This window comes from Cupressus sempervirens, chromosome 4 (genome assembly GCF_028749045.1).
Source record: "Cupressus sempervirens isolate cs-2001-9-10 chromosome 4, ASM2874904v1, whole genome shotgun sequence".
NCBI lineage: Eukaryota > Viridiplantae > Streptophyta > Pinopsida > Cupressales > Cupressaceae > Cupressus > Cupressus sempervirens.
The window spans coordinates 533958287-533984700 of NC_143121.1; the positions used below are offsets into that span (position 1 = coordinate 533958287).

The 26414-nt window shown below is 35.4% G+C and overlaps 1 protein-coding gene across 1 annotated transcript; it reads right to left on the bottom strand.

Annotated features, from left to right (window-relative positions):
* Nucleotides 1-133: 133 nt before the first annotated feature.
* NSN1 (GTP-binding family protein) lies at nt 134-26414 on the bottom strand. Its single transcript, XM_089825806.1, has 9 exons — nt 26144-26414; nt 25797-26041; nt 15629-15764; nt 15375-15548; nt 7704-7921; nt 4463-4727; nt 1447-1626; nt 1101-1312; nt 134-966 (listed from the first exon to the last, which is right to left on the bottom strand). The coding sequence occupies exons 1-9, from the start codon at nt 26160-26162 to the stop codon at nt 583-585; spliced, it is 1833 nt and encodes a 610-aa protein (XP_089681932.1). The 5' UTR covers nt 26163-26414; the 3' UTR covers nt 134-582.

The following is a 26414-nucleotide window of genomic DNA, read 5'->3' on the forward strand; positions in this document are numbered from 1 at the left end:
ATTTCCATTAACCAATTGTGGCAAGAGTCTTCTGAAGTAGATGTGTACTGCTTGCATTTGAATATGCTTTATTTTTCGTTTCTTAATACATGACATGCAAAATGTCCATAAGTCTTTTCATATTTGAAACAAATGACCAAGAAAATAAGTAACTTAAATATATATGTTACTACATATATTCCAGCAAAGCCTGCAGTGATAATACAACATTTTGAAGATAGCGGGCCACATCTGCTTCTCATCCCCACTGGCAGCCACTCTTGGAGTCGTCTACAGTGCCACGAGAATGCAACCTCTTGCAATGTAAATACAATACACTTAAGACAAAAAACACTGCATGCGGGTGCATTTAAGTTGCCCAATACCCACTGGCTTTTAATGACACTAATTGTCTACTGCAATAAATAAATATTATACTTTGGAAAAAAAAAAGATGAGGCCACCCTAGCATCAGCCGTGGTGATTGAACCTCTCCAGCCAAAGCAAAAGAATACTTTCCTTCCAGTAAAACTGAATTTCAGGAATATTTGAAGATATTATATTGATGAATTGCATTAGTATAATTCCTACACTATTTTTTTATTACTCTTTGGCATCCAGTTCGACACCTGTCATCGGTGCACCTTCAAGATCATTACCTTCTATGTTTTCGTCAGCATCATCCTCATCCAGATGAGCTTCACTCCCAAAAGCAGCAATCTGCTGATTATAGTCAACAGAAAAATTGTAATCATCATCCTGAACTTCAGTAGACACATTCACAGGCACTTTACCAGCTTTTTTCCTCCTTTTTTTTGCAGCTCTTACAGCATGTGGATTCAATACACCTTCTGCCTCATAAAGCTTATCACTTTGATTCAAAGTTTTCTTTACTTTGGTCACAACAATTTCACTTGTTTCCATTCCCATTACATCGTGTGTTTCGTGATGTGGACTATCGGCTTCTTCCATGTCATCTTCCTCACTCTGTCAAGAAGATGAAAATATAAGATTTGAGACACATTTTGGACAATGAGAGATAACCAATAAAGAATATTCCAACTATAACATAAACAAATTTGATGAAAGTTCTTTTTAGTTGAATTTAAAATTCTTGTAACCTGTAAAAGCTGGACATCCATATGGAAAGGAGAATTAGCAGCTATTTCAACATGACCACCATCAATCATAGGATGGAGATTGCTTATCATATCCGACTCTTGTTTATAACACTCATCCAAATCAAAATCTTTTCCCCAACTTGACACTATAGCAGACTCCAGATGTTCACCCTGATTTCTTGTTGGTGGTAATGTATAATAGGGTATCTTTCCTGAACAATCATCAATTTAACGTAATATTGCAATTAAAAAGTTAATAGTTTAACTGCAAGATTGAAGGAAAAATAAACACAGCAAAAGATCAAATCAACAATGTAACAACTAACAAAGCAATAAACTCGAATACCTTCATTCCAGTCATGTAAAACAATCCTAGCAGCTGCCATTACATCTGGTACACCACCCTTCTTCAGCTTTCCACGAATTGATGCAATTTTTTGCAACAATTCATCAACAGAACTAAAGCTAGGCAGCTTGTATAACGACATCAATGTCTCTGCTAAACACAGCCTCAAAATCTCCTTCACTAAAGATTTCCAGAGAGTTAGCTATCAATAAATTAAAACTCTAATCCTTTTCATAAAAAAGAAAATGCATGCATTGCAAAAATAGTGTGATTTCAAATGAAGAATGACTACTTCGAAATTAGATTCAGAGATTTCTTAGCCTTGAAGTTTGCACCACAAACTCATATCCTGAATGTGATACTGCCTTTCTACATAAAATTCCACGGGTTTCTAAGTTCTGCTAAAAATTAGATCTTAAATAACCCCCTTTTAAATGGAAAAAGATTACAAAGTATTATTGTAAGAAGTATTGGAAGAAGGATGGTCTTAAGGAAAGGAAAATTACTGGATTATCATTATTCTGAATGCCATCAAACGAAAGAAAACTCCAATCTGGAAGTTAAGTAAATAATTGGATCCAATTACACAAATCCTGGACGAGTTTGAAGAATGCTGAATAACTTGTGAATACAGAAAAGGCAATTTATTTGCTGATCGCTTGGCTTGGTGAGCGGTGGAGAGATGTGAGAAGAATGGTGATCTGAACATGCATGACATTTTGATGATGAGGGTATCGAGTACAAAGATGTATAGCATTAATCAGCTTTAAATGAATGGTTGATGACAACTGATTGAGCATACAATGAAAGGCTTAATTGCATTACCAAGGGGTCTTAAAGGACAAAGAACAAAGTGAGGAAGACATTAAGAAGAACTGCAAGCAGAGCAAATGGAGGCTGATTTTAGTTTATGGGCAAATGAATGCCAAATCACATTCGAAGGCAAAATCTCTGATGAAAGCTTGAACAATGTCTTCACTATAGCTCAACTATTCTAACTTAGTTGACAAATCTAGTATTAACTATATATTTAAATCTATTGCAAATGATTTTAACCATTTCATGATAAAATTGATGTTTCATAATGAAAATGGGAGGAAGCGTTTAAATTTCTTTAAAAAGTACACTTCAGTGAAGAGGAAGAAAATCAAATCATTTAGCAATACGCAAATGACACATAGAAACAATAAAGTTGTGCATTACAAAAATCTTACACGTGTCCCATAACATCTTAATATTCAAATTTTAGTTATGGGCATTTATAAAAATCAGCTTCTCAAGTCAATGAAAACAACTTGGAATCCTTTAAAATTGATCAACTTTTTTCCCATTGTATTATCAAGTTTTTTCCATCCTTCCATTCCATTCAAGATATCTTGGTCCTTATTGGATCTTTCTCATTGATTATTATATTCTCTTTCTCTCTCTTTCTCGCAACAATATTCCACAACTTTCCACAACACTCCCTTATAGCAATATTCACTGTTTTATCATCCCTCTCAAACATGTCTAGTAATATATTGAGAGTTAAATCATTTAATTATTGATAAAGGAAAAAATAAATTGAATTTATAAATGGAGAGTACAAACAACAAGAGGATCTCACTCCAATTATGAGCGTTTTGGCCAAGGGTTTTGGAGATAAATGTGGATGTCTATACAATATGCTATAGTCGAATACAAAACGTAACAATTTACACCTAGAACCTAATAAAAACACAACTCTATTCGTCAAATCAATTACGAAACCCAAAAGTCAAAAGTATACTAAAAGGTATTTTTAATAACATATAGATGAATAAAAACTCAAATATATAGAACATAAGAAAATCCTCATGCATTCGACTTTCATTTAAAGTCTTTTGCCAGGTTGCTGAAACTGGATAGTAAAGAGGAAGCTAAAAGAGTGATAGAACCATGTGTTTGAGCTTGCCAGTGGGGGAGTATGGAAGATTCCCTGGCAGTGGCAATGATGGAGATGGTAGCAGGCTTCAGAGCAAGGGAGAGCTGTTGGTGAGACTTTATTACCAATTTAATGCTGGAACAAGCTTCAATGAAGATCATCACAGAAAACAAGTGAGGGCAGGTCTTGAATATATTAAAGAAATGATGAAAGAGATGATGCTGCTGGAGGGTCCGAGAATGGACGAGGAAGAGGATAGAACAGAAATAAGGTGTAATGCTGTGGTGGGGAGATTCTTTTTGGAAATTATATTATTATAGACTAGTTGATGTTTCAACTTATATGCATTAAGTGAACAGAGCCAATTTGGGTTTTTGTGTACTCTGTAGTTTGGCAGAAGTAGAAAAAAATCAAAGCATAAATGTATAGATGTAGATATGTCAATATCTGCATATGGACAGAACACGACTTAGCCTTTTAAGCCTTTGTACAAAGACAGTAGCAGTTGCTACAAAATCATGTATTTCAATGTAAAATCTTTCATGAATGAATACAATGGGCCCAGACCCCTGCTCTAATATTAGGTATTGAAAAAAGTGTTGAAAAAATATACATTCTAACAGTTCAGTGATGTCTAATACAGAAAAATAATTATTTGAATATCCGTCATGGCTAAAGCCTAAAGCCATGTGGTACTCACTTATTACCATTTAGGATTCTGAAAAGCCAAATATGAACATTAGTTGTCCTGATAATAAAATTAAGTGACTCTCAAACCATTTCTAGCCACATCTTAACAAATTTTAGCTTCTAGCATGATGTTATTAGTATAGACATCTAGTGGTGACAGCTGTGCATGAGAGTAGCCCCTCTGCATCAATCAGGGATGTTAATAATCTGTGCAAAAGACAGATTTTTAGGCAATGCAATCCAGCGAATAGTCAATGCATTTACACTTGTTGTGCCACACATACAAAACACACATGGGCCCGGCACAAGAACTGTATTTGTTTAATATGGAAAACAAAATTATGAAATTATCTTCCTTTCTAGTTACATAAAGATGCCAATATTGAGAGCTAGACCAACAATCAAGTAAGAAAATCAAAATACCTGGAGATATAGGATCCTCCAATTTTTCAATCCTTTTACAGTTGCGAAGGGCAATTGTTGCATTATTGTCACCAGATTTGGCTATCACAACTCCAGGACAATCTAATAGTTTAATATGCTTGTCTAACTGAATTTCTTGCATTGATCTCGTTATGCCTGGAGTAGACCCAACATTGACAACATGTGATCTCCTTATGCTGTTGATAAGACTACTTTTACCAACATTAGGTAGCCCCACAACACCAACAGTAATAGATTTTTTCAGCTGCAAGGTAGACAAGATAAACATAAGCATATTGGAAATACTCCATGGAAATCTAGAAGATAATTTTTTCGCAAAGAACGATATAAGCATCTATTGAAAAACAACACTGCATTTCTTCCTTTAGAACTAAAAATATAGGTTGTCACACCTCTTAATCATCTAACTCAATTGCACGTCCACTTAATAAGTTTGATTCTAGTGTGAAAATGTGTAAAAATGAAGTATTAAATAAGAGACCCTGATTATATTAGTGAGGGGTAGTTTTTAGAAAATAGAAGAAAAAATAATGAAAATGAACAGAAGATAAAAACCCAGCACATATAAGAAAGGAGTAGTGAATTTTTCAGAAGTAAAGGAAAAACTTGCAGAGTAGTCAATAAAGTTATGAACCATGAGTTCCTAATGATGCATATGTTTTCCCAGTTATTCAATAAACAGCGGATAAAAATGCACAGTAAATGAAAACCCTAGCACATATAAGAAAGGAGTGGTGAATTTCTCAAACCAGTAAAAACTTGCAGGTTCTTAATAATGCATAGGTTTTCTCACTTAATCAATTAACAGGGAATAAATATGACGAGTAAATGAAAAATCTAGAATATGCAAGTTAGTAGTGGATTTGTTAAAAAAAAGGAAAGACTTGCAGGTTATTCAATATGCCACAAGTTCTTCTCAGATTCTTAATAGTGCATTGGTTTTTCCAGATATTCAATAAAGTGAGGGATTTCAAGACAAAACCCAGTTTCCCATAGATCTGGGCCAGCATTTCAAAAGGTTGACTCTAGGTTTTTACCAGGATTGTCACTCCATATTGTGTTCAACGAGTGAACAAATCACACACCAGTACACCACACAAAAGAAGATTTTGGGACAACTTGATAGAGAAACACTTATATATAAGAGTCAAAACTCTGGATTCGATATTGCACCAGAGTATAAAACTCAGTTACCCAAAGCTTTGAATGTTGGTGGATGAAGTATCCCAAAAAACATTGGGCTCAGAAACAACAGACAAATTGTTCCCAGGATCCTACCATCCATGTTTAACATTTTTTCAGTCAGCCTGGCAAAACTTGAATAGAGTATCAGTTGGTAACATGCTTCCCACAGTCCAGTTGAAAACGAAAGGAAAGATAAAATAAAGCAAAAGAGTAAGTTGTAAAACTCTTCAAGGTTAAGAAAAAAATCCCAGCAATCCACAATAAATCCATTAATATCATCATAACACAACACAGGAAATTGATAGATGTAGTGAGGAGACAAGGCACATGCTCTTGTAGTTGTAACCATGTAGCTTAGCCAAACAAAGCACGTCATTTTCTCAAGGATCTAGAGTCTACAATCAGCCAAAAATGAGATCATTACCAGAATGGCAAGTACAAGTGTAGTCCCGGTGCTTCACCCTTGTAAGCATCACCTAGATCCAATGAGTGCTAAGTGTTCCATTTATTCTCACGGGAGATGAATTCATGTTGAATCACTACTCATGAAACATGGGTCAATGAGTTTGACTCAAAATCACACAGTTAAATCCTGATAGCAAGATCACAATTTGACTTGCTGTGGAAATTATCTCCTACTTATCAATTGATGAGATTAAGGGGCTTTCTAATGAATGGTTCATAAGGCACAACACTTGGTGAAGGTTATGCAAATGGGGTTGCAAGCTTTGGGTTTAACCATGGAGGAAACTCCGTAGTCAAGTGCGCTCAGATTGGAGTAGTACTAGGATGGGTGACCTCCAGGGAAGTCCTAGTGTTTCACCCCTGTAAGCATCACCTAGATCCAATGAGTGCTAAGTGTTCCATTTATTTTCATGAGAGTTGGATTCATGTTGAATCACTACTCATAAAACATGGGTCAATGAGTTTGATTCAAAATCACACAGTTAAATCCTGATAGCAATATCACAATTTGACTTGTTGTGGAAATTATCTCCTACTTATCAATTGATGAGCTTAAGGGGCTTTCTAATGAATGGTTCATAAGGCACAACACTTGGTGAAGGTTTTGCAAATGGGGTTGCAAGTTTTGGGTTTAACCATGGAGGAAACTCCGTAGTTAAGCATGCTCAAGCTGGAGTAGTACTGGGATGGGTGACCTCCTGAGAAGTCTCGGTGCTTAACCCCTGTAAGCATCACCTAGATCCAATGAGTGCTAAGTGTTCCATTTATTCTCATGAGAGATGGATTTATGTTGAATCACTACTCATGAAACATGGGTCCATGAGTTTGACTCAAAATCACACAGTTAAATCTTGATAGCAATATCACAATTTGACTTGCTGTGGAAATTATCTCCTACTTATCAAGTAGAAGTGTTTCGACCATATAAATGGAAAGACTAATCCTAACAAAATACTCTCAATAAAATACTAAAATCAAAACTACACTACTAAACAAGTAAGATGTAAATTTAAAGACTTCAATGTGTCAGAAGTGATCAGAGTCCCCATCACAGGCCCCATCCTAATTAATATTAGAAAGATACAACAGCAAGAGGGCTTAAGGTTTCAAATAAACTATATGCCATATAAATAGCAATTTGGCTAAAGTACTCAAATTTATAGATATTTATGTTTTTAATATATATAATATTTTGTCATCCCTGACTACCTCTCCACCATATTTTTTTCTAAATAGCATCCCCATCCTAGTGCTAGTGCAAGACACCAGCTGTTTCAATGTGACTATGGTATTGTGGTCTTCTAAGTGTTGTTGACCTCATGTACCTTATGTGTTTTAAGAAAAAATTATACCAGAAATTTGACAAGAGTAGTATGGCTTATTTTGTATGACTCATATCAGACTGCTATCTTGGTATTTGTATGATGTTTGTCCCATCATCATTTTGAAAGCACATTTTTGCTCTCACCTAAAAAGGGGCATCTGGCCTAATGTAATTAAACTAATTTTTAACATATTCTCTTCTTTCAGTTTAAAGAGAAAAACATGCATTGGATGATGAAGAATGCACCTCGTAACTCCTAGAGTAATTTTTCAACAACTTGATAAGTATGTCAGCCCCAAGACAGTCGCTAGTTTGAAGTCCTGTAGGATGCTTGAGAGCCTTTGAAGCTGATTTCCAGCCTAAATTTGACTTCTGCTCTTGGGTGTTGCACTTGAAAGCTACAGTTGGTAGCTCTTCTCTAAAATATTTGAGCCATTTTTTTGCAATCTCCCTAGGAACAAGATCTGCATATCATTTATAAAACATATATCAGAAAAACTAATAAAAAGTATCACTTCAGATAAATTTCTAACCTGATTTAGAGTTTATGCTAGAAAAGTGATAACATGCATAAGTTTTCCTAAATGTCATTTTTGTCAATTAAAGAAGTTCTGAATGTAGCAATTGTAGGAATGGAATAAGGTTGATAAAGGATCAGCCAAATGGCTGCATTAAATCAAAAACAAACATAGATGATGGAAAGGGAAATAATTTCAAACAATATCATTTAGTTCAATTGAAGAGGACACAATTAGAAATTATCCTTGTAAAATTACTCACACCCTGTAATGCAACAAGCTACAGAGAGAATAACAAAGGAAAATAGTATTGTTCAATCTAATTTCATCTAAAATAAAAATTTCAAGCAAGACTACAAACTGTGAAGTGCAAACTAAAAGAAGGAATATAAAATACCAAGGCATCCATTTGCTACTTATATAAAAGACCATTTAGGAGTTGAAATATGGATAAACTTTTATTTTAGGTTTTTACAATTATTTATTATAATATTTGAAATGTTTATTTGCAAACTTAGACAAATAGATGATTAAGATTTTTTTTTTTTAAATTATTTGCAAATTCACATAAATAGCTAATTAAGATTTAATGTTTATTTGCAGAATTGGAATCCATACTATATTATCCACTCATTTAAGTACAATGGGTTAGTTGAACTAAAAGCTGAGGATTTGATCTATGTAAATTCCAACTTAACTCTCTTGCCATCTAAGACATCCAATTACAACAAAGGGGCAAAAAGGATTAGGGATCTAAGCCGTCAGTTTGTAAGATTAAATATTTCTGTTGAACACCTGGCCATAGTTTCTTTAGTTCTACATACGACATGACTATGCAGCTAATTGTGGTTCAAACGGGCCATGTTGACTTTATGACAATGCCCTTGATGAAGGGTAATACAATGATTAATGCTATAAATTGTAATTGTCATGTTGTATTGACTATTGACATGAAACAATGAAATATGAATTTGTCAGTATTAACTTTTCTTCGAAGGCATTTTGTTTTTTCTCATTAGGATATTATATATATATGAACCAATACCTGCAGCCAAGCAAAACATTTCTATCATACTGCATACCCAAACCAAAAACCCATACCCAGGTAGCTTATCCATAAACACAAACCCATTGGTCCACATCATGCTGTCTTTGTGGCCCTCAAGTTTTAACCTACCCTTAGTGACTTCTGACCACCCAAGGCCAAAAAGGTCCATCTAGAGAGTGGCACCCAAGTTGTGACTCTTCGTATTGCATCTTGGAGGTATCTCTTTTTGTTATGTTGCAACCCCAACATGGTGTATAAATTAATTGAGATCTGGTTCCCACCATTTGAGATGTGAAACTGGCAGATGGAAGGGTCCTAAGGAAGAGTGGGAGGACAGAATTTGAGATTTTGCAACGAAGGTGTGGTGGAAATAGAGTGGCACTATCTGAAGGATTGTACAGCATACAAAGACATTCGCAGCCAACACAAAGAAACATTAAAAGTGAACAACATAAAAGACCTTTTCAAAGGACCAAGACTCCTCAAGGGGGCCATTTTACTTACGCAGATTCACAACAAAAGAGACAGGCTGGAGAAATCACATCAGACTGATTAGGAGTTTTATGTGGGTCCCTTAGGCTTATGGCCTCGTGGACGTCATTAAAAATCTTTCATTCATTCATTCACTATACAATATAAGACATTCCAAAATGGTCCAAAATTCCCCAGGTATGCTGTGCATTCCAAGATGCCCACACTTCACCACCAGCATTAAAATACTAGTTATTACTTATGCATGACATCCAACACCTATCCCAACAACAATTTAGATCAACAGTATCCAAATGGAGGACCATTTTGACATAACCTTTGATGACAAGCAATCTGAAAGGCGTCATGATCCTCATCAAAAAGAAAGCAAATTGTCAGTTAGTCATTCAAAACGACCAGGTAATCTTAAACACTGCTCTTGGATAACAGGGATCTCTCTCAGTTCTTTATAAGATGTTGGGTACTCCTGTTTCAGCACATGTTCACTCCACTACTGTTATAACTTAGAAGAGACAAAAAACAGTTTTTGGCAGACTGGAAGCACCTTCATTAAGCAAAGCACAATCATTCAGAACCTTTATACTGGAAGCAGAGCTTTTGCTTATGCCAGGATAGACTGGGCCGGCTATCAATAAAATACATTGGAAAATGTTCCCTCTATACTGAAATGGGTTTGGTTCTTCAAATCTATGCTAGCTTCTAGTATCCTAGTTATTTTGTTAAGTATGATGCCATGGCCTGATCTAGCACACATGTTTGTCACAATGGTATTTAAATTCTCTGTCCCAGATCTGTTTTTCAGGTTGCATTCTAACTGTGTGTCTTGGCTTCCTGCCCTCCAAGATTGTTAAGTACTCTCACATTTAAATTTTAAACTAAATATATGGATTTTGCTTCCAAAAGGGTAGTATGAAGTGTCAAAACTTATTGGTTCTTTCATCGCTAATGTTAATGAAGTCTAAAATTTTGATGTCAGGGCTTGTTGAGATTGGCAATGGCAGAAAGAGTGGTTTTTGCTAAGACACCTATTCACAAGCCAGAGGGGTGGATGCGGAGGCAGAGGCGGATGGCCACGTGGGGGCAAGGCAATGTCCTCCGGATGCCATCCACATGCATCCAGATGCGTCCAGAAGCCTGCAGGGCATCCGTACACATCCAGACGCCTCCGCAGGCATGCCAATAGAAAACAAAAAAATGCTTTTTTGACTTAAATTTCATTTAGAATATGTGCCTTTTAGGCTTATAATATTATTATTTTTGTTTGCCAAACCCTAAAACAGCCCTAATAGAGGTCTTTCAAACATTCAACCATCATTTTGTTTGCAGCTGAGATTGTTCTTCTCATTTGGCTTCCATTTTGGCATTTTGAAGGCAACTTGATTATTTTCGAAGAGGAATGATTGTAGGATGAGAGTTGGCTTCCACAAGTTCATTAAAACACTAAGAAGTAAGCATTTTATCCCATTCTTGAGTGTTTCAATGATTTTTTTAGAGATTTTGATGAATTATTCCAAGTTAGTGAAGAAAATTTTCGTGTTTTTCAAATTTGTTTTAAAAAAAATAATTTGAGAAACAAGTTTAGGTATTTATTTGAATGGTTTTGTATCAATGTTTTTTACTTGTATGCTTGATATTATAGTTTTTTTATTGATTTAAATTTATTTAGTTTCTTATTATAGAAAGAAACTACACTGTGTTGTGCAAAACTGGTTGCCACCGGTAGTCAGAGTTCAATGGCAGGGCAAGGAGGGGATAATTTCAAAATTGATCTAGGGTCTCCTCTATGGAGACATAGAACAAGAATATTAAAGGTTGCAAGTGGTGGCTACTATATTTGGAGTTGTAATTATTGTCGAAGTAAAAAAGGAAAGCCTTTCGATAGCTCTTATTCTCGGGTAAAACATCATTTCATGGCCCTACTAATAAAGGTTTTGGAATGTGCAAAGGTGCAGATGAGAAGGGGCTGTCTAATGCACAAATAGCTTCCTTTATAAAAGAATAAGAGGCTGCTCATCATTTGGTTAAAAGATCAAAAAAGAGTTATTATCAACCTAATTCTTCAAAAAAAGAACAAAATGCAACCACCCGCTGAAATGGAATCCACTGTATCTTCCAAGCATCCATTCATGCAAGTACCTGTACCAAGACAGGAGGATGAAGTAGAAAATTTTGCAGCAGCCCAAAAAAGAGGCCCATTGTACTTTGCATTTAAAATGGAGGCAAGAGACCATGTTGATGAAGCCATTGCACGTTGCCTCTATGCTAATGGCCTTCCTTTCAACCTAGTAAGATCACCATATTGGAAGGAAATGGTAAGAGCCATCAAAGAAGCACCAGATGATTACACAAGTCCTAGGTATGAAAAGTTGTGTACCACACTCTTGCAAAAGGAGAGAGTTTCTATAGAGAAAGCACTTCAACCCATTAAAAATTCTTGGAAAACTTTGGATGTTACAATTGCGTCTGATGGTTGGAAAGATACAAGAAACGGGCCATTAATTAATGTGATTGCAGTGTCCCCCAAAGGGGCAATGTTTCTAAAGGCAATTGATTGTCAAGGGAAGGTGAAGAATTCACAAGTCATCCCTAATATTCTCATTGAGGCCATAGATATGGTGGGTAGTGAGAATGTTGTCTAGGTTGTTACAGACAATGCCAAAAATTGCAAGGGAGTTGGTGTTTTGGTTTAGGGTCGACATAACCATATTTTTTGGACACCATGCACTATAAACTCCCTCAAATTGATTATGCAACAAATTGGCACTCAAATAGATTGGGTGAAACAAATATACAAAGAGGGAGAGGACATCCAAATGTTTTTGACTAACCACATGTCACAATCCAGTTTTAGAACATACTCACAATTGGAGTTGCTGAAGGCTAATTAATTTTTTGCAATTGTCACCCCTCAACTTGATTATGAAACAAATTGGCACTCAAATAGATTGCATGAAACAAATATAAGAAGAGGGAGAGGACATCCAAATGTTTGTGACTAACCAAATGTCCCAATCCAATTTTAGAACCTACTTACAATTGGAGTTGCTGAAGGTTAATTAATTTTTTGCAATTATTACATTTCATGGATTAGTAATTTAGTTAATATTTATAATTTTATTGTCAATTGACATATTGTTAACTTACTTAGGTTGCTAAGACCCGTTTTGCATCTCATACTATTGTTATGAGACAACTTCTCAAGGTCAAAGATGCTTTGAGCCAAATGGTCATTTGTCCTCAATGGGGTGCATGGATGGCTTCAAATACAGAAAGAGCCCTAAAGATTAGGGGTATGATCTTGGATGAATGTTGGTGAGTTCATGTGCAATATGTATTAGATATCACCAAGCCCATCAAGAATATGCTTCGCTTTGTCAATACAAATACATCTTGCTTGGGAGATGTGTACGATGGCATGGACACCATGGTTGAGAAGGTAAAACATTCTATACAAGCACATGGGAGTGACCCTACAAAATGTGAAGCCTTATGCAGTAAAGTGAAAGCAATAATTATTCATCGTTGGAAGATGACTACCCCATTGCACCTCCTTGCGTATGCTTTATCTCTGAGGTATTATAGCGAGGCAGTACATTATATGTCAGATAGAATTGCCCCATATGTTGATGAAGAGGTTGCTAATGGGTGCTCCAAAGCTTTTGCAAGAATCTTCCAAGATGATAAGATGCACAAAAAGGTGAAGCTAAAGTTTGGCTTATTTGCTTCCGGAGCAAAGCTTACTCCATTTGCAATTAAGGACCAAAATAAAATGGGAGCAACCACATGGTGGTACATGTATCGTCAGCCATACAAGCATCTACAACCTCTTGCAATTAAAATCATCTCACAAGTAAGTTTTGAATTTTGTTTTTAAATTACAACTTGTATTCTACAATGAACAATCTAGTGTTTAACATCTGTCATGTTGTCATTTACTTTTTGTTTGTATGTTAACTTTTCAAAAATTAATTTTGTGAACACAATGCAGGTTGGAAGTTCTTCTGCTGCTGAAAGGAATTGGAGTACATACTCCTATATCCATTCAATGAAGCAGAACCGGTTAGGGTCTAAGAAAGCTGAGGACTTGGTCTACATTCATACCAACTTGCGTCTTTTGTCACGTGAGGATGATGAATACATGGATGGGGCAGCCAAACTTTGGAATGTACTCCCTAAGTCTGCAAACTTGGATGCAACACGTCATGATCTTACCATGCTGATGGGTGATGGTGACGATAGGTCCATGACACAAGGTGCATCTAGCGCAAGTGGAACCATTTTTGGTTCAAATGATATGGACCTTGCAGTGGTTGGAGATGAGGAGGATCCAGATTTTTTTGAGAATCCTTATGATTCTGATTAGTGAACATTGAATCATGAACTATGTTTTTTATTTTGTAGTTTGGACATGGAGTCTACTGTCTAGAACATGAATATTTGTGCCTATGAAGTTTTAATTTGAAGCTTGAACTATTTAATTGACATATGAACCATCTTGAATCTTGATCAATGATGAAATATCATATGATTAATGATAATATCATATGATGTATGTTTGTATATTCCTAAGTTTCTAACTCTAAGCTCTTGTATTTATATGTTTCTTAAATTCTTTGCATATATATATAGACATTCCAAATGCATCCGTACCCCAAAAAAAAAAATCACGCATCCCGTATCCACTGCCCGCATCTGAATCGGTAACTTAGGGTTTTTGGACTATAACTGTTTGGGGGGGTTATATTCCTTGATATTTTTGTAAGTCGTGGTTATATATTCTACACATATTCTAACAATGTATTTTTATCTTATTTTCCCCAGCAAAAAACAAATCCATTGACAAAAAATATATATAATATAATTTCTCTGCAATTCTCTCACATTTATTCTTGTAAAAACACTCTCAATTTCATTATCACTACTGAGACACTTAGAGATTAATTCACCCACTCCTTTATTATGTTTTTATATTTCACATTTTAATATTAAAGTAACACTAGCTACTTTGAAAAGAAGGGAATCTCTGGTTAAGTTTTGATGCTTGTCACCTATGGTGAAAACATGGTAGCTTGAAGGCGCATGCTAAAAGAAGCAGATAAACTGTCTTCAAGATTCTTTGTGATATCTCTGCCTATAGTCTGCAAGTTAATAACAAAACAAAAGTAATTGCTTACAATAAAAGAACTCTTTTTCTGATAAAGATAAAATCATAAAAAAACCTATGTTGTCGATTCGGGTTCAGGGATGGGTCTGGGTACGAGAATCTGATTTGTGGATTCGTGAAATTTTTTCCCATTATGATTTGTATGTGTGTGTACTGTGTATATATATGCACCATATATAAATATATACATATGTGCATTATATATATGCATCCGTGTGTACTTATTCCAAGTTTGGCATGTGTATCCCTGAGGATCTGCGCACATTCTTTCGGGTCTGTGAGGATTTCTGCCGGATTCTTTAAGGTCCATGAGGATTCGCACTGGAATCTCCTGGGTTTGTGTGGATTCGTGCCGGACTTGTACAAGATCAAATTCTGACCCTGCACAAATCCAGTACATACGGCTCATGAATTCGGATCCAGTATGGACCCAAATCCAGTCTGGGGCTAGATGCACGAATCCGATAACATAGAAAAAAGCAAGTAATTATTTTCAATGAATGATGCTGTCTCCTTAACTAAATAGGAAAAATAAAAATCCTAGAGGATCAACTTCATTTTAACAATAAAAAGACCTGACATTTCAACATTTATAATGATGTCAATTAACTTGGTTTTATATGTCATATGCTCCACCAAATCAAAGGGCAGTGGGCAGCATATAGTATATTAAAATTGGAAAAAAAAAAACTAACCTATTTTATTAAGCAGCAAAATGAGATGCTTTTCAGCCCCAGCTTTCAATACCATCTGCTCCATGTCTGCGCATCGGGATCCAAGAGGATCTCTAGCATCTAGAACCTCCACAATGACATCTGATGCTTCTATCACTTTAACCAGTTCTTTATAAAATGTTCTCTCTGAGTTATCTGCATTCAAAAAAAAGATTGTAAAAGCATGTACATCTAACATTAAACCTTAATCACTAATAAATAGGTAATATAATTACCATGAATTCTGCCTGACTCCCAGTCTTTTGAGATCGACTTTTTCTTTGCAAATTCATTTTGTCTGTCTGATACAGAATTAGCAAGTTCCTTAAGATCCATGTCTTCCTCTAGCAAACCAAGTTTTCTTTTTTGAGCCTGCGAATAAATTTTGATGTTCACTTTCCTCAGTTACAATCGTAAAAACAGCCAAAATGGAATGCATAAATGTTTTTGCATAGATCCAAGCATTCCACAACCCAGAACTCACGCAATAAAGTACAAATAGTGTGAAACATTTCTAACACTTTTCCTTGCACAAAACAATGTAAATCTCATCTCTCAGAGCAGAAAATCTGACCACCCTTTCAAATTTACAGACTAAATTTAAATTGTGATTAAATGTACTTTCAATGCTTCAAGTTAAGATTTGAGCAAAGCAGAAAAATCCAAACAAATTTAAGATAAAAAATGAAGCTAGAATATAAAACACGTTAACATTCATACAAAAACTTGCATTATTCAATATTTTGGAGCATATCAAGAACGAAAAACTTGATAAACCTTCAAATTATTACGATAACAAATAGTTTCCATTATCTATGTTTAGCATCTAATGGTTATCAATTGTAATCTCCTCTAAATATTAGAATGTTTCTAATATTTAATTTCCTATTTCTATTATTTACGATTGTTTCCTAAGGAAACATCATTCAATTTCTTGTATAAATTGATCTCTTGATCACTGTTAATATCAAGCAAATATTTACCAATTACTTCATAATATGGTAGCAGACCTAATTCTTCGAATTTTTTCGAAAAATATTATAATTTCTTGTTCAAAATTATCGAAGCAATATTTTCCGAAATTATTTTCTATGATATCTGCTTCAAGCTAGGGTTTTTGTCTACTAGTAATGGCCATCATTTTGCAATTGTCGTTTGTATCCCTACAATTTTTTGTTTTTGGTTGCTCATGTCTAGTAAAATTGCGCCCTTTTTTTTGGTAATTTTTCCACTATTTGGGTCTGTTGGGCAGCATTTTTTTGGGTGTTATTACCTCTGCAAATTGCGGCATTTTTTTTGCTCAAATCATCTTTTTTTTAGCCTTTACAATCCATGCGCCATTTTTCCCTTTTTTGAGGTTTTTTGCAGCCTCCAATCACCATTGTTAGAGACGTCTAGGGTTTTCCAACCTTTTGCTGTTCACTTACGCCTCAAATCCAACCCAGAAAACACATTTTTCTGCATTTCCGCAATTTATTTTGGGGTTTTTTGCAGCCAAGGCTGTTTTTGGTCGAAACCCTAATTTTCTATACCGGATCAAAAAAATTACAAATTCTCGGTGGGTTTTTCGAGATCTCAGTTGAATTGTTTGTTTTTCTAGGTGCCTCAATTTTTGAGCAACAGATCTAGAAACCGACAACATATTATTTCTGAATTTTCAAAGCTCTCTTCCGAGTATCTGTTCAATTTTTCTAGGTTTTTTGTTTTTTGCCTTGAAGTACATGCCTTCACAAATTTTCACATTTTTTCACTGAAAACGTGCTATGGCATCTTTGATTAATATTCGACTCAAAGGCAATTCAAAATTCAATGGTCGAAATTACAGCACATGGAAGTAGCGAATACTAGAAACTTTTGACTATCGGAATACTTATCAGATTGTTCTGGGTGTTACACAGCATTCGACTGCAACTAGTACTGATCAAGATACATGGGATCTAAATAATCAGGAGGCGGTGATGCTTCTCGAATTATCCGTAGCTGATGATCAACACCCTTAGATTCCATCCAACAAAACAACTGCCAAGATATGGGAGCAACTGAAGAAACTTCATGAGACATCACACAAAAGCAAAGCCTTATTTCTCAAGAACACTATGTTTTCTATTATCATAGATGAGCGAAAATCGCTCTAGGAACTTCTAAATAGGATTCAAGGGAAATCCGTGATTTGTTGCTTACCACTAGACGCAAGATGGAGCAAGAGGACATTGTGGTCACAATGCTCAACGATTTGCCCAAGTCCTACAAGCATTTTATCGAGACTCTCAACATCACTTCTACTGGAGTTGATTTAAAGTTGACAAATCTCTACACACTTCTGCTTCAGCAAGATTGGTGGAAACAACAGTTCAGTAGTTGTTCCAACTCCCCCTCCACAAAGCAAGCCTTTGTTGTTGAATCCTTTCAGAAGGATAAGGGCAAGTCTCATTCACAGTAGTCTTCTTAGCAGAGGTCCTCAGCTCCAGCTTCAGAAGGCTCCAGGAAAAAGAACATTCAATGCAACTATTGCCACAAGTATGGGCACATGAATGTTGAATGTCGGAAGCACTTAGCTGCCCTATCTAAGCAATCTAGTTCGCAGACCAAAGCGAACAGTGCAGAGCACACTGAGCAGACAGAATCTGCCTTTTACGCCTTTTGACAGCTTCATGCTCTGGATAGATTAACCATTAAGGGAGGGTATTACAATAATAGATAGTTTCTATTATCTCTGATTAGCATCTAATAGTTATCTATTGTAATCTCCTATAAATATTAGAATGTTTGTCATATTTAGTTTCCTGTTTCTAGAAAAGAATGTTTCTATTCATTACGATTGTTTCCTAAGGAAATATAACTCGGTCTCTTGTATAAATTGATCTCTTGATCACTATTAATATCAAGCAAATATTTACCAATTTTCTTTGTAATACAAATATAACAATTTATATTATTATATGAACATACAATTGGAGGTATGAATGTGATCAGATTAAGAAACAAAATTAATCATTATGATTGTTTCCTAAGGAAATATAACTCGGTCTCTTGTATAAATTGATCTCTTGATCACTGTTAATATCAAGCAAATATTTACCAATTCTCTTTGTAATACAAATATGACAATTTATATTATTATATGAACATACGATTGGAGGTATGAATGTGATCAGATTAAGAAACAAAATGAATCATTCTCAACATGTAATTATAATTTACCTCCTAGCTGTAGGACATAAGTTCAAATTTGCTGCCAAAATTCTGGCATAGCATTCTAGCCGAATTACAAGACTCCCCTGTCTCCAATTATCTCACTAAAAACTTGGCAAAGACATCACAATTAAGTATTAACCCTATATCTATGCCTTGCTTCCAGACACTCATCACCCAAAATAATTTCTACCTGCATGAATGATCAGCATATGGCCTGACATGGACATCTGGTTCAGGTGCTTCTCAAATACTTCCCTTGAATAGGACAGTTGTCTCTCTTCGGACACTGGGCAAATTGAAGTATCTAGATTCTATACCCATCTCACAGCCAGCAATAGTATCTATGCAGGAAAATGAGTCATCCATAGCCGCCCTCAGGGATATATAAACAAATCCAAACTAGCCTTCTCCTTGGGCATGGTTCCTTCCACATGCTTCATGCAGTTCACATCAAAATCTGACCTGTCCAGTCCCCTCAAATCTGCAAGTAAATAGAGAAAATAATTCACAATTAAGGTCTGCCCCAACATGCATATTTCCAAGACAGGGACAGAGATGTAATTATTCCTTGATGTCTTGGCCAAAGGATCAGCCAACATCACCACCGACTCTCAGCTCATACCAAAATTACTTTCAAAGTTGCAAGTTCTTTTCCCAAAGCTTCCATAGTACTACAATATAAGCGAGCAGGGTATTTTCATTAATCATTTCAGGCCCATTTTAGGCATAAATGATGACACCAAGCTCACAATAAATCAACTGATAAGGCATATTTCCAAGGTGTACATTTAATCATGCCTTGATGTGTTGGCGAGAGGGTCAGCCAACACATCACCATCGAGTCCTGGCTCATACTAAAATAATTCTCTAAGTTGCAGATTCTTTTCCCACAGCTCTCATAGTAAACAATTTTTGCGAGTAAGATACTTTCATCAATCATTTCGGGCCCATAGTGGGCAAAAATGATGACGTCAAGTTCACAGTAAATCAGCTGGTGTGGCGTATTACATCACCAAACCTGACCCCTGTCTGACTTGGCAGATGATGTCACCATAGCCCTATTAAAATCTTTCCTACTCAGTGCTCTTTTGGCAAGTGCATCCGCAAGGGCATTTCTCTCACAATAGACATATAATACTTTAAAATACGTAAATCTAAAGATGAGTCCTTGAATCAGTTTTAGCCACCAACTAAATTTCCAAATGGAGGTAGAGTTCTGTCTAACAGTGTGATATTATGAGTTCTCCAAGAAGTTTCCTAGTGTGATCCCATACCACAAACTCTACTCCACCCGGGCCAGGGTTGCCCTTGGAAAGCCCCATCGAAGTTGACTTTTACCTATCCAATCTCAAGAGCCTGCCGGAGAATACTATCCCTCAGAAAGATAGAAATATCAACCTTTCTTGCCCCATTAACAGGGGAATATTGTTTTTTCTCCTCCATTTTTGTTTCACAAGCATGAAACATAATAGTTGTTTTGTTTATCTATTTTTCCCATTCTTCTATGAATGTGCCAATGATTCAAAAGAGCTATGTTTTTCACATTTGGTTTTTGTGTTTAATTTTATATTTTTGCTTTAAATGTGAACATAAAATTTCTTGCCATAGAAATCAAAATGACAACTAGTTTTGCCTCCATAAATCAACCTAAACTGAAAAAGGATCCAAATTCTCCTCTCTGGAAATACATTGAAAAAATACAACCTGTTCCAACTTCCAAAAGGTCAGGGTTGCATTCGGAAATGCAATGGATGTGATACACAATATTCTAGTTCATATTTTCAGATGAAAGCCCATTTGTGTGCATCAGAGCTTGCCTTAGAAAGATGATGTACCTGTACCATCAAAGATAATGACCAAATATATTATGGAGCAAGAAGCAAATGAACGAGAAGCCCATGGATTAAATCAGCCTGTACGTAAGAAAACGTCAAAGGGAATGCAACCCCAATCTAGTCCCAATATTTTGGTAGAAAACCACCCATTTTTGGCCACACCTAATGTTCAAAGTGAACAACCCATTGTAGTCAAAACATTAAAGGGGCCTTTGGAAACTGCATTTCAAAATGAGAATCAAGACATTGTCAGTCAACATGTAGCAAAATGTATTTATGCAAATGGGTTCACTTTCAATGTTGTTCGCTCAGCATATTGAAAAGAGATGTTAAAGAAAACTGATGAAGCTCCAAAAGGGTACAAGGGCCCCAATTAGAACAAGGTGTATGGCAACTTGTTGGAAAAAGAGGTCTAGTTGGTTGATATTCATTGAAGCCCATAAGGAATTCATGGATTGAGATAGGTGTGTCTGTTGTTTCAGATGTTGAAGTTTGTAGCTGCAATAGAGATCTTTATCTCTGATTTTATGGGATAGAAATTTGTTTGTTATGACCGTTATGGTCATATTTAGCTGAAAGAGATACTTGTGATTATATTTAAATTAATATTACGCAAAAAAGGCATGTGTCATATGTCATGCGAAGAGGCATGCGTAGGGAAATGTGAAGTGTTGAATATGTGGAAATATGAAGGGTCTTATTTTTGAGACTGAGAGATCTTTGTGTGAAAGATGAAGAGTCTTATGCAATCTATTTATATGATTGCTTGGTATATTGTATACCAATCAAGTGGAAAAGCCATGTAATTGATTATTTTATGATCAATAAAAGACATTTTTTCTGGTGTGGTTGGGTTTTTCCCTTTCTATGGAAGGGTTTTCCACAGATAGATGTATTGAGTATTTTGTGTTTTATTTATGCTCTTTTATTGCTGTTTATCTCTATTTCTAGACTAAAATATTAACATTAGATAGGAGGAAAGATTCATAAAACCATCCCTTGATCAATGTCATATCAGTGTCCCCTACAAATGTAATGTTTTTGAGAGTCATTGACTGTAAATGGCAGGAAAAAGATGGACAATTTATTGCTGATATTCTCAATGCATCCATCCTATAATATGTTCAAGTCATAAAGGAAAACACAAACAATTGTAGTTGTTGGGTTGTTGGTTGAGGACTGATATCAACATATCGTTTGGACACCTTGTGCGGCCCAATAACTAAATCTTATGTTGCAAAAGCTTGGAAATAAAACTGATTGGATCAAGAAGGTGTAGAAGGTGTACGTAGAGGTTAAGGACATCCAAATCTTCATCACCAAACACCGCATGTCTCAAGGAATTTTTAGATCATTTCCAAAATTGAAGCTATCTAAGGTAAGTGAAATAGTATAAAATTTACATTTCATAATTTGATTTATGTTCTAATTATTCTTTAATTTTTATTTTCTTTCTTTTAGTTTGTACTAGGTTGTGAAGAACCATTTTACACTACCACAATCGTCTTGAGATGACTTGTGAAAGTTAGAGAGGCACTTTGTAATATGGTGATTGGCTAAAATTGGTCCATATGGAAGAAACAAAACATTAAGAGGGCAACAAACTTAGGCGAAGGATATTAGATGACTCAAGGTGAGATTGTGTGGAGCATATCCTTAGTTACACTGAGCCCATTTTGAGCATGATTTGCTATATTGACATGCATAGGCCTTGTATTGGAGAGATATACAATGGCATCGACTCAATGTTGGAGACGATGAAGTGCTACATAGATGTGAAAGAGCAAGACCTTGAGGAGACTTTCTTCAAACAAGTACACACAATTGTTGAAGAAAGATGGGACAAGATGACCACTCCATTACATCTTCTTGGCTTTGCATTGCACCAAAATGATAGAAAGTTAGATTCTTTTGTGCTAGACAGGCTTCCCTCATATGAAAATTTAGATGTGGCTAAACAGTACAATGCTACTAGTACTCTGAAAATTCTTCCATGAAGATGAATTGGGAGATACAATCATGAATGAGTTCATTGATTTTGTGCACTTAAATGGTCAAAGTATTGAGGCTCTTGGTGATAAGTTTAAGGATGCTCATAGTTGATGGTACTTCCATCGCCAGTTCTTCCAACACTTGATGCCCCTCATAATCGAAAATTTATTACAAATTAATAATTAATTAAAAAATAGTATTGAAGGTTATATCATAGATTTTTTTTTTTTTAACTGCATTAATAAATGTAAAACTTTGATTGTTTACTTTTTCTTTATAGGTTGCTAGTCCATCTGCATCGAAGAGGAATTGGAGCACATATTCTTTCATCCAATCAGAAAGCCCAATAAATTGCACTCCAAAAGAGCACAGAACTTGATAATTACAAGTTAAAATATGATAATTTGTAAGCTAAAAGTTTGCAAGAGTGGATATGCAAATATGGCAAACAAAAATGGACTCAGTTCGTTTTGGCTGCATCCAAACAAAACATAAAATAATAATAACTATATATTAAATGTGGCCCCTAGATGTGGCCCACAAGAATAGACCAGATGGTTGATCCATTAAAAGATATGGCAATGGCTGTGGTTTTGAAGCTCATTTTACAAGCTGTCCCAAGTATGAAGCAGCTCAAGTCATGGCCAAGCAAGTTTTAGTATAATGGGATAAAATTGCTTTGCCTCCATTCACTCCGAATTCCTAATATATCCTAAGTGCTTATATTCAAACCACAAAAGCTGAGATACTAGATCCTGATTTTGAAACAATCCGGATCTAGATCCCTATTGGATCTGGTCAGGATTCTTGCCTGGAAGGTTCCACAAAGAATCTGAGTTCCATCCCGAAATCCGAGGGGATCCGCAGGAGTCCAGATCTATGTTGCCAGAAACACAACATGAGAGCTCCGTTTTGCGTTTCAAAGGCCAAAACTAGTGTCCCATTATGAACGGCCGTTTGTAACCTCTAATCCCCTCTTGGACCTCGTACTATTGTTGCAGTAATTTACTCTGCATTAAAAACATCATTTTGTAAAGTTTTTCCCCAACTTACGGAGTGCAACTGTACAATATAGATTACAAGACTTCAACTAACTGGGAACTGGAGTTAAGTTGCAGTTTATAGATCTTTATGGATTTTCTAGAGGTACTTAACTATGACCTAGTTTTAGTATAATAACATTTACTTTAAGAGATTTGGTGGGTTTATTTTGGTGAACTATTTTATATAATTGTGACAGAAGATTTGGTGGATTTATTATGTCTCAATATAAATAATTTTTAAATAAAGGAGTGAAATTTATTTATTTTTAATTATTAAATTTTTTAATTCAATTTTTGTTATGTATTGTTATTAAGTTTCAAGGTTGAACGGGCACAGGGGTATTTGGGTACTTAGGGTACCGGTACGGGTACTGGTACAACTATTTTCAAAATAGGGGTACTGGGTACATCAAACCTTTTTTAATATAATTTAATATATATAGAAAATCTGAAATTATGAGTCATGATAATGGTTTTCCAAAACAAGAAGAGTGATAAAGTTAGCAAATGTAATGTAATATATTTTCAGTTTTAGATTTGCAATATGTTTGTAATAATAATATATGATAAATGTTTAGATGCATAATAGAGAAGGCAGACTTTAAGCATGAACAAGAAGATCATAAATCATATAACAATGCCATATTGCAAATGATAAACTACTGACTTGAATAGTGACAAAGTTTACTGTTGATCAGCATTGTATCAAAGTTTCAAATTGATTATGTATTGAATTAAACTTGATAAACAACAAGCTCATACACAAATATAAAACAGAAATCTTAATCAAGGTCTTAGTTATGATGCTCTCCACTGAGTACCCGGTACTTGGGTACGTGGATACGCATACCAAGGGTGTGGGTACGTGTACCTATGCAACCTATATATATATAGACACACATGTTTCTTATATGCAACTTTTAAATATTGTGTTTCCCATTACACTGTCGTTGCGGTTTCATTTCTCAATTCTCGTTTCTGGTAACATAGCTCCAGAATCTAGGCAAGGAAAAGGAGACACAGTTTAACTTTTTTAAATATTTTTAAATTAAAGTCAATCTCAACCCTAAAATGACTGATCTAAACCCTAATTCAACCAATAATTATTGACCCATTCATCCTGATTCAGATGAAGATGATGAAGAGGAATATGAAATTGGATATTAAGTTTATGGTTTTAATTTTTAATTATGAAACATTGAAATATGGCTTGTGATTTACATTTTCAGTATATAATGACGTTATGAAACTTTTGCAAATTATGAGTACGATATAATCATATATTGACAATTATGGATTTATCATTTTATGAGAATCACGCTTCTAACTTCTTATTATTATCACTATACGTTTGAAGCAATGATGAATGAGCATTGACATACATGCATAGTCATGGCACCGGGCATCTATCTCTCACAAAAATCTCCAAAGAAAATCAGAAACAGCTAGCAGCAAGCAGCCACTGAATAGGTTTCTAGTTCATATGCAAATATAGCACTGGCCTTTACACGCTCCTGAAACTCATTATAACCATCGTCCACAATAACTTTATGATGATTCAAACCCTCAAAGCAACCCAACATTGCTTTTCTTCAAAGAAATGTAATGATAAAAACAAAAATCAGAGTTTGGATTTTTGAAAAAACACATAGTGAGAGGGTTTGGGAAAGACATGCGATTTTGGATCCGGAATTCACACAGATACATTGCAATTCAACTCTGTTTTGTTTTTCATAAAATGTGACGACATACGCAAAAAAAAATTAATATAGTGAAAAGAGGATTCGACAGGGAGTGCAATTTTTTATATCTAAATATTGTATATTAGAGATACTTGAACTATTGTTATCTCTAGAAATTAATAGATCTTTTCTTATCATTTTTCACCTCTTATTTTTGTAATTTTGCATAATTCTGTAAGTGCTGTTTCAATACTTTTTCCGACCCTTCGACCATACGAAACCCCTCAATTCTGCAAATCTTTCAACCTTATTACTGTGCCTCAAAGCCCAAATTCCTCACCTAAACCATTAAGAAAATCCGTTACGTAGGTTAGTACGCTTGTCAAAGCAAAGTACTTGAGTCTCAACAAGGTGGAATTTGAAATGTAGAACCGGATTTCCCACACACTTAGCTGCACCAATTGCCCCTAAAGAAAAATACTCTATGGCAAAAGCTTATTAAGTAACATACTGAAACAAATGAATAAAATCGTCTAGGGTGGATTCGAAATTGGGGAGACATCTCACAGCGGTGAAGGTAAGGCAAAATATGATATCCAACAACATATCACAAAGGGAGGAATTACAAAATCATTAGAAAGTCGTAATAATTTATACCCTCTCTTTCTTGAGTTCCTTGTTGCGCTCCATTTCTTCAAGGCCGCGGGCTCGTCTGGCTTCAAGAGCATGCAGCTCCTGTTCCTTGAACGGCCAATCATTGGGTATCCCTGGATCCTTTTCAACTTTCGTTCTTCTCGTCTTTCCCAGCTTCTTGGCTTCTTTGGCCTTCTTCTTGTGATGCTCTCTCACTTTCTTCAGTATTTTGTATTTCTTCCGCAATGGCACACGTTTGCTCTTGCTCTCTGAACATCATGGAACAAAAATCAAACAATAGAAACTAAAAAATAATGGAAATTAAATGCTCGATATGACTATATGCTGAATCAATTGCAACATTTGCGTACTTTTACTGCGTGTCACCATTTCTGCGGTGTAAAGGGATCTGTGAACTGCGTTAATGACTTATGGGCAGCGTTATAAAGAGTTTGAAGGGTTTAAGCTTCTCGTGGAAGGAGGTTAGCTCCCTCCAAGAAAACACGAGATCGCCATCCATACGAATCCTGCTAGTTTTAGTTGCAAATCTGTTGTAAAAGTATTAATTTTAGCTATTTCAGAGAGGAAAAGGAATAGATCTTTTATTAGTCCCTGTCTTATTTTTTTCGGTGAACCTTCATT

Coding starts and splice junctions, on each gene's coding strand:
- NSN1 (XM_089825806.1), bottom strand. Junction 15,765..25,796: donor AGGAACTCAAGAAAGAGAGG/GTATAAATTATT, acceptor ATTTATTCGCAG/GCTCAAAAAAGAAAACTTGG. Junction 1,313..1,446: donor TTTACATGACTGGAATGAAG/GTATTCGAGTTT, acceptor ATGATTGTTCAG/GAAAGATACCCTATTATACA.